The sequence below is a fragment of the Talpa occidentalis genome, unplaced genomic scaffold, assembly GCF_014898055.3.
Source record: "Talpa occidentalis isolate TD23 unplaced genomic scaffold, MPIMG_talOcc4v2.1 talOcc4.9, whole genome shotgun sequence".
Lineage (NCBI taxonomy): Eukaryota > Metazoa > Chordata > Mammalia > Eulipotyphla > Talpidae > Talpa > Talpa occidentalis.
This window is the reverse complement of record NW_023605305.1, coordinates 32,118,594-32,133,129: the sequence shown is the minus strand read 5'-3', so window position 1 is coordinate 32,133,129 and position 14,536 is coordinate 32,118,594. Positions and strand designations below refer to the sequence as shown.

The following is a 14,536-nucleotide window of genomic DNA, read 5'->3' as shown; positions in this document are numbered from 1 at the left end:
CCCTTGTTGGTTTTCAGGTGAGGATTTTAATTTTAGTGCAGGGACCCAACCTGCAAATAAACTGCATATATAATTTGGGATTGTAATGAGTATTATGTAATAAGTAATGTGTTTCACAAGATCCCCCTCTACCCCCTTGATTATAGTTGCAATATGCACTTATTGTAAAAATTTGGAAAGTACAGAAAAGCATAATGAGGAGAAAAAATGTTTCTTCCTGTAATGTTTGTTTTGAGCATGGAAAATCAGTGGAGATATGGAACGCTATATACAAACTTAGGAGTTAGTGAGGTAAAGAATGCTTTTCATTATCTTTCAGATCTCATTGTATACATCATTTCTTTGAAAGGGGAAACTAATCCCTCCTGTCAGTTCTTATTTAAGAACCTATTTTTGTAGTTTTTTTATTACACTTGACATATAATTTTCCATCCTTTATTATAATTGTTTAATTTGGATCTCCTATTAGACTATGTACTTCTTAAGTATAGAAACTATATGCTGGCTCACTGTTTCTTGTGCTTATATGTGAGAAAATAATTTCTTCAATATTGTTGAAACATGCATACTCTGTTCTTTTTCTTAGTTTTAACCTTTATCTCTTAACTGGATTGCTGCTCTCACCTCCTAATGGACTCTATGTCTGGTTTCTCCTTTCTTCCTTTGGATCATCTTACTCCCAGATGGTGTATAAATAAAACTCAGATTCCTTAGTGACTCCACATCACCAGTTGGATCCATTTTATTTCCCTGAGTGTGGTATAAAGGCTCCTACTCCATGATATTTCCTTGGCATCCTTATGATTTCTCTGTCTTAGCCACCTTCCAGAGGAAAGTAGAATTGTCTTCTACTGTGACACTGTAAAACTTCTTGAGAGCAGTCAGTGGGTTTGCATTTTGTACTCTGTTCATTATAGTGCTTTAGTCTACCATTTCAGTTTCATCCCTCTTCTCTAGCCATATGGTAGGTGGGCTTGCCACTCTTACCTCAATATGATACCGCTTGTATTCTGTGCCTCTCATCCTGCTGTTCCCCTTTGACTAAATTCACCTTTGCCTTGTAAACTTTTACTCACTCTTTAAGGACCAGCTCAAATAACTTTGTCTTTCAAGCTCTCCCTAAAACCTTGATTACCAGTTACTCTCCTTTCTACTTCTAGAGATTTCATTCTTTTGTAATAGTACTTACTACATTCATTATTGGTTGTTTTTGTTTGTTTAATTTTGAACTTCTTAGGGTAGGCACTGTATATTCATTTGAATAGGTTTGGATAACCACACAGAGTGCCTGACATAGAATCTCAGCAGAGATTAGTTGATTGAATGAGTAAATCAAAGTATATTGTAAATAGTAGAGTGTTTTCTGTATTTACTTCCTACAAATTTTATGAAAGACTGGAAGCCAATTGTTAAATAATGAAAGATAAAAGATCTGTGTGATAGCATATTTTAAAGACCATAGAAGAGGATTTTATAGACAAAAAGATTTTTAATCCATATCAGAACAGTAAGTGTGGGGGGCTGAATTTTCATGTTTTGCCAGTCTATTTTTGTGTTCAGGTTTTCCTTTGAGAATTTGATGAAGGCTATTGGTCTTGCCCCTGGAGGAAAAGAAAATGTATAGTTGTGTACACCATATTGCATTTATTTCAGGAGTTCTCATACCCTTAAAAATTTTTATCTTTGGCCCCATTTTTAAAAAACTTTGCTTTGAAAATAAAGTCGCCCAAATAGATAAGTCCTTGGCAGTGAAAAGACAAAAACATTACTGAGAAACTGCCTCAGTCATTTAATGTGTTGATGTAAGTGAATTATGCTGAAGCAGGAGTTAGTCCTTATTTGTCTTGTGCTGGCTTCTATTTCCTTCCTGTCTCTGTCCTTTTAGCAAGAACATCAAGAAGTAAAAACTACACCATACCATTTCAATTTGTCATCCTGGTTTTGGGCCAGGAGAACTTGAGAGTCATGGTCTCTACCAATACATGTAAGTCCTAAGTGCTTAGGATTGCTCTGGGTGCTTGACTGCACGTTTTCCAAAACAACAACACAACCCACAAAACTTGTAAATAACGTGCTTTTATTAAAAGTATAAAGGTAATCATAGTAATAATAATATCTGACACTTATTAAGCACTTATTCATGTAGGCTGTACATTTACGGCAGCTTTTAGAGAAATTAAAAACTTAGGATATAAACCATTCTCTTTAGTCTCAAACTTTAAAGTTTTAATCAACTCACTATGAATTCTTACAGTGAAAGTTTGTCCAACTTTCAGTCTGGTTTGAATTACAAGCCAAGACTTTCTCATCACCTGTCTGTAGTTGTTACTGTTATCTAGCTCAAGACATATGACAGTTCCCAAGATAAGCAGTCACAGTGTCCTATTGCCTTTCTAGCAAAAATCTTCAAACTTTTGAGCAATAAGAGCTACTTCCTCTTTCTCCACAAAGCAAAAGTCAGCAGAAAAAGGGCTCTGTTGCTAAATAATGCCATTCAGTGTAACAAAACATAGCTCAGAAAGCTTTAGATATCCATACTATATTAAAAGTTTGTATGTTTTTACCTCATATTAAAGTTCAGTTATACTCTTATGCTGATCTACCATTTCAGTGTTACCACACTTGAGTCCTCCATTCTAGATGAGTTAGTCTACTAGCTGGAATTTTCTCATATCTGTGCTTTCTCTTTTTCATTCATTTTTTATGGTGGGAAAATACAAATAGCATATAGTTTATCATTTTTGCCATTTTTATGTATACAATTTAGTGGCATTAAGTACATTAAGTACATCACATTGTTGTGCAGCTACCATCATTATTCATCTCTAGAACCTATTCATCATTCCAAACTGAATGATTTAATTGGAGTTGATAACAACTGAACTTGAATTGTATGTAAGGTTTTACTAATATAAGCTCTAACCTTTCCACTTTATTTTACTGATATTATAAATTACATCTTTATTCACTGTGTATCCACTAATATAGTCTTTATATGCCAAAACTGTCTCCCTGCCTTTCACTTTGGCTTCTTTGTGTGAAAATTTTATTATTCTTTAGGCATGGACAGCCATATAAAGTGCTTATTACATAATACCTGCCATGTAGTAACTGCTTAATGAATCTTGGTTTCTGTGATGATGAGGAGGAAGACAAGATGTGATAGTGGTAATAGTAGTTTTTTGTTAGTTCTGAATGAAGGCATCCTAAATAAAGATTTTGACTGCCTTTGCTTTGGTCATGGGCTTGTTCTTGAATTAACACCTGTAATTGTGAAGTAGAATACTGTTGGCGAAACTTTTCAGTCAAGAGCCAATCCTTGGCCAATCATTGCTCAGAGAGTTAGAGTCTATAAAAAGATGACATCTTTTATTTGAACTGTTGTGTATAGATAGAAAGATAATAGTTGAGGGAGAAGCAAGTAACAGTTTTCTAATAGGATTGCTGGATGTTATTGGAAGGGAGAGTCAGCCAGAACAAAGAAGCTGTTACTTCTGTGACCTGTGATGGAGACAGTGTTTGAATCCTGAACAATTCTGTCCAAATCTTACACTTTCAAAACCATCTAATAAGTTTCTAAAAGTAGAGAGTAGTTAGATTATTTTGAATATTTACACAAGATATTTGGACAGAGATATTGGTGATTAAGTGAATTCTATAACTGTTTTAGATTGTTTTCTAAAATTTTAAACCCATAATTCCTTTTAATAAGTTAAAAAAACCTCATCAGTGTCATTTAAAATTTTAAGCTATGCTAATGTTATGAGTGAAAAGCAACCAAAGCATAATAGACTTTATTCCTAATTATATGACATACATTTTGCCTTGCAAATCTTAAGATGGTACTAGTATTTGCATAATGAAAACTAAGACTGAGGCTCTGAAAGTTCTATGACCTAATCAGAATCAGAAAAACTATTTAATGTCAGAACCACATTAGAATCCAGGTCTCCAGTTTTTAGTCACATTTTCTTGCTTTCTGTAGACTCAAAAGACTTACTGAAGACTTCATAATGGGAATAACATGCCCGTTTGTTTGCTTGTAAGAGCTCGATCGGCAGTTAAGCTGTTTAATAATCATAAGAGCATCTTTAGGTTTAAATATGTGCAAAAGAATTTTTATAAATAAGTCTTAAGAATTCAAAAATATACCTTTGTGCTTGTCACAACTTTCTGGTTTCTAATTTGTTTCTAGTTTTTATTGTTTGGTTAGAAAATAGTGATGGTTTATATTCAGAAAAAATGCATCAAACTGTGTATCTAGGAAGGACTGTGAAGGCAATTTACTCCTGTTTTTTTTTTGACAATATTAGTATTGTATCAAAAGTAAGACAAGTAGTTCAGTTCCTTCTCTCCATAAACAGAGCCTAGAAAAGTAGACGTGAATTACATGGATTGAAAACTCCCTGGACCTGAGTGTCCTTGTGAATAGGTTTTGACTACTTCATAGTAGGCTTATGTAATTATCAACTTTAGTTTCTGAAAGCTGACCTTAAGCTTTGCTTTCCTTGTTGGTTGAGATAATAGGTTCCATGGACTCAGAACAGATCAGCTTTTGAAATTATTAGGGAACTCTTTCCTTGGCCTTTATGGATTTGGTATTTGTGACTTCCTCTTGATGTGTCAGAATCTTGAGACTGAACAGGACAAGAGACATAATCTAAGGTAGAGGGTATATAGAATCCTTTTTTTTCCCTTTCTGTAAGTTCTAAGATCAAGGCAATAACTTTTATCAGGATGAGTAGTGTTTTGGGCAAAATGATTATACACGTATTTTTGAAATATGTCTTATCCACATGTTGTTGGTGGGCTTTTTAGGAAATTGCATCTATACGTTATTTTTTGTTGTGGCACAGAACCTTAAAAAGAATTATTTTTAAATTACTAATGTTAAAAAAATCCTTTGTATTAGTTATGCATTCATTGCCTTTAGGACAATATGCATATAATTTGAAAGAAAAGAGAATGTAAGAAATATAGTCAAACATCCTTAGTATACCTAAATGTATATTTAGATATTTTTTTTTTAAACTTTTTTTTTTTTAATAGAGGCATGTTTTATTTATTTATTTATTTTGTTTATGCATGCACTGGGTACAGTCAGAAGCACGGGAGGGTGAGAGAATTCACCAGAGCCAGAGCGGGGAGCAGAGCAGGCAGAAGGACCGAAGTACACTGCTGAGGGGAGCAGCGGGCGGCAGGAGAGGTCTGCGCGCCATGTGGGACCCTCCTCCGGTGGCCAGGGAGCAGCTGGGGATCGAACCGGCACCGCAGAGACCGCGGGCAGCTTTGCAACCCAGCGCTCAACCGCTGCGCCACCGGGGAGGCCCTATTTAGATATTTTTTGTTGCCTGAACTAAGAGGGAGAACTATAGAGTTTGAGTCTGGAATACCACAGAATAACAATTTTGAATTTCTGAAATTATTGCCGGAATTCATGAAAAAATTATTTTATTTCAGTCAGATTTATAGGACAGATTGTCAAATACAGTATTTTATAAACAATAACATAATTGATAATTTTATTATTTTTAAAGTTTTCTGTTTAGTAATATATGTTATACTGCTTGATGTTGATAATAAAAAGAATTATCATAAGACCAAAATTTTATTAGATAAAAGTAGATTGAAAGTTAAATGATCTCAGTCCTAAGCGATATTAATGCCTGAAGATTCCCATGTTTAGCTTAATTGGGAGTAGTCTTCAGTATATGTTTGGAGACATCACCACCATTCCCTACTGCTCCTATACCCAAAATTATGAAGAGAAATTTGTACTTTGTAAAGTTCCCCCATTTTACCCAAACATAGACTGTGTTTGCCTATTATAGCTGAGTCCTTTGTAATCTGTTTTCCTTTTTCACCAAGTAAGCTTCTTTTTTTCCCTCCCATCTCTCCTGTTTGTCTGTCTTGGCTACTTGAAGTCAGCTCACTGCCTTCATGAAGCCGGGTTTTCCTGCATGCATACCTGATCCTCTCTGAGCAGACACTGTTAGTAATAGCACTTAACAGCAGAGCAGAAAGGAGTGAATACAAACGTGCACATTTAGTGTGTGCAATGTTAATCTAAGATTTCTTGAATGTTTTCTGTTTTTTGTTTGTTTGTTTGTTTGTTTTGGTTATTAGCTACAATCAGAAATGAGGAGCTGAATTGATAATGACCTTGTGTGGAATATCTGTAAGGATTTGGGATTGGGGGAGGAGTCTAGTTTTTCATGTGACTTATCTGTGACATGCTGCAGCAGAACTGAAAACACTCTTATACTCACATAGGAGGAAAGAAAAAAATTTCCAAAATTGAGCTTGCAGAATTTGGGGGTATATTTAGATTTTTCTTCCTCTGTTTTCTATTTTTTGATTTTACCTAATTTTATAAAGATTGGAAGTAGGGGGTGACCTTTGCATAATAAGTAGTTTAAGGTATGGGAAGAACAGCCTGAAACAATGATTTGCATGGCAAAGGACTGTTTAAAATCTTCCAGACATCGTGACCCACATTGCAATCCATCTGACTGATGGTTAGTGAGCTCCTTGGCCTTCTCAAGTATTAAAAGTAACAATAGACAGATAGCTTTATCTTTATGCTTTTCCCTCCAATACAGATCTTAGGAAAATTGTGCCTACATATCCAAAACTATAGATAGTTGTCTACATTTAAAAATGTCACATCAAATAGGTGAGAATTATACATGTATTATGCAATTGTCCCTTAAGTATCTCCACTGGTATAATTTTCCCACTTTCCTTTATGTCATAGCTTAATAGAGCCTGAGCTTATGTTTGGGTTATGACTGGGGTGAAATTGAAGTCTAGTCATGAGCTGTAAGGAAAAACTCTGCAGTACTAGTCTGGAGGACTTCTTGAATGCCATCCTCCCTTCTGCAGTGTTTTACCTTGTCCCCCACCCCAAAAATGTATTACTGCAGAGTTCTATGGCTTTTTCTCATTTGTAGAAAAGAAAGTGAAGGAAGCAGTGTGTGTGTGTGTGTGTGTGTGTGTTTTCAGTACAAGTGGACAGTTAAATTTATAACATCAAAAGAAATAGCTTTATTTTGTAATTCTGAATATAGGATTGCTTAGGATTGACTCATTAAGACACCAGCTCTGATCAAAGTATATAAAAATTTAGATAATGATATTTCAAAGTAAAAGTGAATCCTAACATATTTGATCTGAAACGTAGAAATTTAAAATGCTAATTTTTAAAAACTTAGTGTGTGTATATATATATATATATGTATGTTGTCTTATAAATTTGATCAATTGGAATTTATAGGTTGTCCTCAAATAGTTTTTTGGAGTAGATGTGGCATTAGAGAGTATGTGGCCTGTTTTACATTTTCTCTTGTTTGTTCTAAAATTGGTGTGTATCAGTGATTTAAGGGGAAATTAACACTTCAGTAAATGTCCTTTCCTTTATATTGTTGACAGTTTCTATTAGCCATTTTCATTTGACTTGACAGTGGTACTTAAGGGTTAAGCTCACAGAGCTGATGCAACTCCTCCTCTTTTTCACCACCAATTTTTATTGGACAGTATTTCCATAGCAACAGTGAGATCAGTGAAACCTGAGTATTTCATTGATTATTTTTCTCCTCTTCTTTTTTTAATCTATTCTCTTTTCACCACATTTTAGTGAGAAAGCAATTTTTTTTTTACAAACAGAGCTTATATTGATCTCTATTCCATAAATAATTAAAAGAGGGTAGAAAAATCTGCCCTTCATTTAAAAATTGAATGTTTCACTATGTATTTAAAAAGCGATTCAGGATTAGGAGGATGGATAACCATACCGGCTGTAGCTGATGTTCTTAAATATTCTTGCATTGTTTGCTGGTCTTCTAGGGAAAAGAATAATGTGGAACAGGACCTTAAGGAGAAAGAAGATGCTATTAAACAGAGGACAAGCGAGGTTCAGGTATGTGAATTATAAAATTAAGTATTCCATTTATGATTTAGAAGGATTCATTTTTAAATGTATAGGGTCATTTACTATGTGGTGGTTGTGGTATTGATGAATAGGTCAAGGGAATACCTATTATTTATGTGATACAAATATTTAGTTTTTGCTCAATGATTGTTTTTCTCTGAATTCTGGCCTGTAAAGATTACACTGCAATGAGAAAGCAGTATTTTTTCAGCATAAATTCCTAGTTTTCACAAGTATTTTTAAGATAATATTTACCTGCATATTACATCATTAAACGTAAGTTTGAATGACTTACAATGTAAATATTATTACAGCAATAAAATTAAATGAGAGAGATCATCATCATCATGAAAATGCAAATTGCTTTTTCATGGGTGTGAGATTTTGTTAGCTCAGAGACCTAGCTTAAAGGATTGTTTCCCATAATACTGATAGGATGTGAAATGATATGAAATAAATTAAAATAGCATTTTATAAGTTGCTTACTAGCCAGGATATCTTGAACTTTGGCATGAAGAGATTTAATTCATTTTCACTAAGCGCTTTGTTAAGTAGCTTAATTTTATAAATAGAAGGGATAAAAATCTCAGTTTCTGATTGGGAAATGATACAAAAGGGGTTATTTCAAACATTAAAAGTGCAGAAAATTGAGCTGTGTTGATTTACAGCAGTATGCAATGCATGTGACCATGTCACTGGGGCACTGTTTCCCGAATGTTGCTCCAGCACATATAGGAGACAAGATGTAGAAGCACTGGTAGCAGTTGCCAGTAAGAGCTCATGGATGGACATTTCTTAACATGTTACTTGTACGTTAGATTTCCCTGCTTGTCCTGATAGCTTTAAATGGAGAAGAACTCTAAATTGTTAATATCCATCGTTTTGTTTTGATGTACATTCACCAGAAATTGTCAAGTGGACTATGCTAGGAATGGGAGGATGATTTTATTGGGAGACCAGGGAAGAAGCCAGAGAGATTTCTTTTGGAAGTTGATTTTCTTATTGGAAAACTACATTTATTATAAATACTGTGATTGTCCTATAGGTGATGCAAGAATCAAAAAATCATCAGTAATAATATTTCTCTTTCTGGTAATGCAGGGGGTAGTTACTTCAATTTCATTATTTTGGTGCAGTTTTTTATTTCTTAAGCTATGCAGAAGAGTCACAGATTTTAAGCAGTGATTATTGAAAATAGTCAAAGAATGGAAGAAAAAATAATGTAGAAAAAGTTTTATCAATCTGAAGGAATATAGTTATTGATGTGATCTTGGACTACTTCTAAATTTAGCCAGATAATGTTCAAAATGCAAGGATTTTTGTGATAGACAATATTGTATCATTTGTTTACATTACCTGTTGGTTTTTCCCTTCTGCCTCTTTTGAAGGTGTAAAATTTATATTGTTTCTTTCAGGCTAAATGAGCTATTCTTGAATATTTATTTATTTTAATTATAGAAGTTTTGTTGTCAGTCAAAATTGCTTTGTGATTTGCTTGTTTTTCTTTATTCAGTGGTGATGGTAAGGCATATATTGAACCTTAAACTTTGCTAAATTCAGGCTATGATTGTCAGAGAAAGTCTAAATTGGTGAATTTTTCTGCATAGGTGTGATGTTAATAATAAAAAAACATCTTGAGCATGGTTAGTGCAGATCAAAATGTAATGGTTGAACATAACTTAATTGAGAAAGAACATTTGATTAAAACTTTACTTTAGTAGATTCATACTCATTTCAGCCCAATTTAGATAACTCTGGGTCATCCAGGATGATAAAGTAAGAATGATATGGATATTTGACATATACAAGTCATTAACAATTTTCATTTTAGTCATCATTTTCAATTTTCAGAAGGCCAAGAAAACTGAACCAGAAATAGCGATAAGTAGATTTCATTACCTATTAGCTCTGACTTACCCACTGGTAATGTGCACAGACTAGAAACAGCATGATAATCAAAATCTCTAAGTAACTCCAACTCCCAATGTTTATTTTCTAATTTCTCTAGCAATTTAGTAAAACTGTTAGTAAATAGCATAATCAAAAAATGTGTCCTTCACTGCTTTATTTCTGACCCTATTTCCTAATGCTAATGAGAAAATGCCAAAATGAAGACATCAGGGGGAATGTGAGGGGATGTTGACCTATTAGTGAATTTTTCTGCATAGGTGTGAGGATCTGCCTAATCCAAACTTGACTTTTCTTAGTCTTCTTGCTTTTCTTTATAATGATAAAGTCATAAAGTGATGTGTATGAGCTCATATATCAAATACAAAAGCCAAACGTTCAAAGTCTCTTTAGATGCAACCAAAAGGCTATTTTCTGTTTGTTTGTTTGATTTTTTTTTTTGCATTTATCTAAATTGAACTGCCATCTTGAAACCTTCAATTCAAGATTTTTTTCTTGAGGACCAAGCCAACAATTAACTTCAAATTTTGTTTCATGAGATCATCACTGTTAACTCATATGAGGTACACTGCTATTTCCAATTGGGGAAATTAAACACAAGAATGTTCCAATTCCAAGAGGGAAAAACTTTAAAGAACATTCTGTCTCAAATCTTTATAGTTTGGGTTTTCATCTTTTTGTAAAAACGGGAAGTAGACCCACATTCTTTCCTATTTTCTAAATGGTCTATGGTACAATTTTATCAAAAATTTTCTTCTAAGTAGTCAATAAGCATTTAGGTATTCCCTCATATACCTGCTTTATTAAGTTTTTATATAGGTTTGTGATCATAAGTAATTTAATCACCTTTCTGCAACATGCTGTAAGGAATAAAATGAGAATGCAGGTAAAGTGCCTCACAGAGTAATCATTACCTGGTAAAATTTCAGTAAATGCAGTTCCTTCATCATCAAGCTTGCCATTCTCTGACCTTAATTCATATAGGGCTATCTCAGGTAGGAATGTTACCAATTTGAAAATACCTCTTTTTTTGTTTTGTGTTGCTATTGCTGTTACCTTAACTACCTACCAACTTAGTTTTCTGCGTATTTTTTGCTATGTATGTATTTGTATTGTGTGGTCTTTTTTTCCCTTACCTATCTTTTAAGTAACACTATTCAGTCTGCTTTTTACCAATACCACTATGCCTTAATTTTTCTTCTCGGACTAGTAATAATCTTCTAGTCAATCCTTTGATCCTTTCTGCATTGGTTACCGCTCTCTTACACTTACGCTCCTAGATATTCTCCTTTCTCTCTGACCCTTTGCTTCTGTTGTCTTTTTCCAGCATTGACTGACACATGCTCTTCTTCCTCTCTCCTCTTTTCCTTCCTTTTCCATACTCCCTGTCATCCATATGCCGATGATTCCCAAATATTAATCAAACCCTCAGCTCTTCTGATTGCAGTCCCACATTTCTAGGTAGGCATTTTGGTGTTTATCATTTCAAAGTCAGTATATCTAAAATGAGTCTCATCTTGTTAAAAAATATTGACGTCAGTTTTGAACTTTCCTATTTCTGTCAGTGTTTTCTTTCTTAATAATTGCCAATCTTTATCATTTAATATCTAGAATTTTAGTTAGTTCATAAGTACCTACCCCATCCTCTTCTTGCCTTTTTTCCTAAACCAATTTTAGTATTTTGATTCTCAGATGTGAGAATCTTTACTGCTGCTCACTGCAAGTTATTGATGGGGAGATGTCATACCTTATGGGTATCTTGAAGATAGAAAAAGAGATAAAATACTGTCCCTTCTTTTGTACTACTTTGTGTTTTAAATTACCTGTGACTGTGTACCATACACATTCTCTGTCTTATTTCCATCCTTACAGCTTTTGTTTTTGTTGTAATCTAAGCTATTTGCTATCTCTCTGCTTTTGTGAACTCTACCTGGGTCTTAAAGTCTGAATCAAATTCCTCCACTTCTCTAGAACTTACTGTCTTTTTAGTTGACATCAATTTTTCCTGTGTTGGAACTCCTACAGCAGTGTGTGACCACTTACATGGCCTGTCCAGCATGTGACTGTACCAGTTTGGTTATGTATGTATATAGATCCCAAATACTTTGTAGCCTGAATTTGAGCTCCTTAAACTTAGAAATTGTACCTTGGGATCTTATCTTTCACTATATTTGGTAATATTACATAGAAGTAAATTTAAGGAAGTGATTGACAAACAGAGGAATAAACCTTGTTTTGTATATGAAGTTAGAAATAGGAAAAGACACATGTAGAATCTATAGGCAGAAAGGATTAGAAGCACAGTAGGTGGTATGATGGGCCAGACTTTGACATAATGCTTGTATTACCCTCGTGTAAAAAAGGCTCCCAACAATTTAAATTTCGTCAGTAAAGGTTTGGTAATTCATAGTAATTGTCCAAGGTTTTTTTCCCATTTTAATTCATTTAATTTTTTTTACATGAGGAGGGATGACTTATTTTAAGTGGAAATAAAATTAGATACATGAGCTCAACATTCTTTTCCTAGCGATAATTCCCTTAGAACATGCTGGGAAGCTAATGATTGGGAAATAAAGGCAGCTGTTAGTGAGGTTTTCTAACACCCACCCTAGTTTAATAGACACCCTTTCTGTTCTTTGACTTAAGCATCTTGCTCTACAGGTAATACTTTTTTTAATATTAAGAATAGTCCTGTAAATTCCATTGAGGATTAGGTCAACGATAATGAATTCGTCTATAGAGGTTTTTTTTAAATCAATTAAATAATTAACATTTTCTGTAAGATTGCCAAAATACCTTAAATTCCTTTTGTTTTCTTTAATAATTCTTCAGATAAGGGTATACTAATGTGTGTGTATGCGTGTATATATGCCTGGGTTTCTTTTTTATGTAAGTATTTAATTAATAAATTAGTTTCCTTTTTCGTTATTTACTCTTTTGTATGAAACATGCAGACATATTCATTAAATCTTATATTCCATAGACTTAATACTTAAGTTACTTCTTTAGTTGTACAACTGACTTAGGTTGATGAAAATGAATTATTCTTTTATATAGCTAAGAGTTTTTGTATATTTAAAAAAATTTTCTACTACTCTCATAGCATTTCATGGGGTAAGGAGGGATGGGATATGTTTGTTATTTTTAATAACTTATGTGATATCTAGAAAGCAGGTCATTTCCTTGAAAAAAATTTTTTTTAAATAAAGCCAAGATCTCAGCTTGGTATCCTTTCATTCCTGAATAAGAAACATGAATACGCCTAGCTTTGGTATTTTTCTAAAACGAAACTTGGCACTACATTAGAGTAGTCTAGTTCATTTCATCCTTGCCATTCTGTGATTGCTGCTACCCTCCTTTCTTTTGCTATTGATGGCACAGGTAGGCAAATAGAACAGGATCTTGGAAAATAGAGTAGAACTAGGAGGGCGTCTGCAAATATCTCCCGTCACTCACTGGATAGGATAGCATATAATAACGCTGATGCGCACTGACTCAGGAAAGGATTTTTCCTAAGAGTTACCTTAAAGTTAAGGAAAATACTATCCTAGTTTAGTAGAAAACACTGTGAGGACAAACTGCCACTCTGTGGTCAAGGGTGGAGTGTGGGGGTGTTGGAGAGCTATGTGGCACTTAGAAAACTGCAGATTTCACATTTATGATTATAAAGGTAATAATATGAGTTCATGATAATCTTGTAAAATACAGAGAAGTACAAGAAGTAAAGTAAAAAACAATAATTTCACATTCTAGAAAGAGCATTTGTTAACATTTTGGTGTATTGTCTATGAACATACATAAAAATGGCTATGTGTTTATTTGTGATGTTACAGTGAATGACTCTGTATTAAAATTAGTATTATGTCCTAGACATTTTCTTTTATTATGTGGCCCTTTTAGGATAAATTTTATCTTTCTTAATTAGATTTACATTAAAAATAGAGGTGTCAAAATTACACCTAATTATAAAAATTAGATATTAGAGATGTTACGTCCAAAATATTTCCTTAGGGTTTGAGAGTGGGTAGGAAGTCAGAATAGAATATGTGAGACTGGAGATAGGCAACAGATATTTTTCCTATTCCCACCCCAGACATTTCTAATTAAAGGGAAGGAGAAAAACTATTTTTCCAGATTTCTTTAAAAATGCTTTTTGGGCCAGTACAGTGTTATATTAAAAACTGTGTAATGATATAATGAGCAGAATGAAGTATTTACAATGATTTTATATGCCTAAACTAATAATTTAGATCTGAGGGTGACATTCTTTTAAGATATTTTTGACATGTTTCATTTTATTCAAATACCCATCTGATCATATGTGATCCAAAAACATTTAAATAATAATTGAGGGCCTCCCCTGTGGCGCAGCGGTTGAGCTCTGGGTCGCGAAGCTGCCCGCGGCCTCTGCAGCACCGGTTCAATCCCCGGCTGCTCCCCGGCCACCGGAGGAGGGTCCCACATGGCGCGCAGACCTCTCCTGCCGCCCGCTGCTCCCCTCAGCAGTGTGCTTCGGTCCTTCTGCCTGCTCTGCTCCCCGCTCTGTCTCTGGTGAATTCTCTCACCCTCCCGCGCTTCTGACTGTACCCAGTGCTTGTATGAATAAATAAATAAACAAACAAACAAATAAATAAATAAATAAAACAAATCTTTAAAAAAATAAATAAATAATTGAAATAATTATTATTGAAATAATAA

General features: G+C 34.0%; 1 protein-coding gene across 4 annotated transcripts in view; it reads left to right on the top strand.

Moving 5' to 3' along the window:
- Window positions 1–14,536, top strand: part of EPS15 (epidermal growth factor receptor pathway substrate 15) — a 123,498-nt gene that overhangs the window by 59,941 nt on the left and 49,021 nt on the right. For all 4 annotated transcript variants that reach the window (XM_037500322.2, XM_054691504.1, XM_037500320.2 and 1 more), the window contains exon 13: window positions 7,846–7,918. In XM_037500322.2, the coding sequence (XP_037356219.1) occupies window positions 7,846–7,918 (73 nt within the window). The remainder of the gene's footprint in view (window positions 1–7,845; window positions 7,919–14,536) is intronic.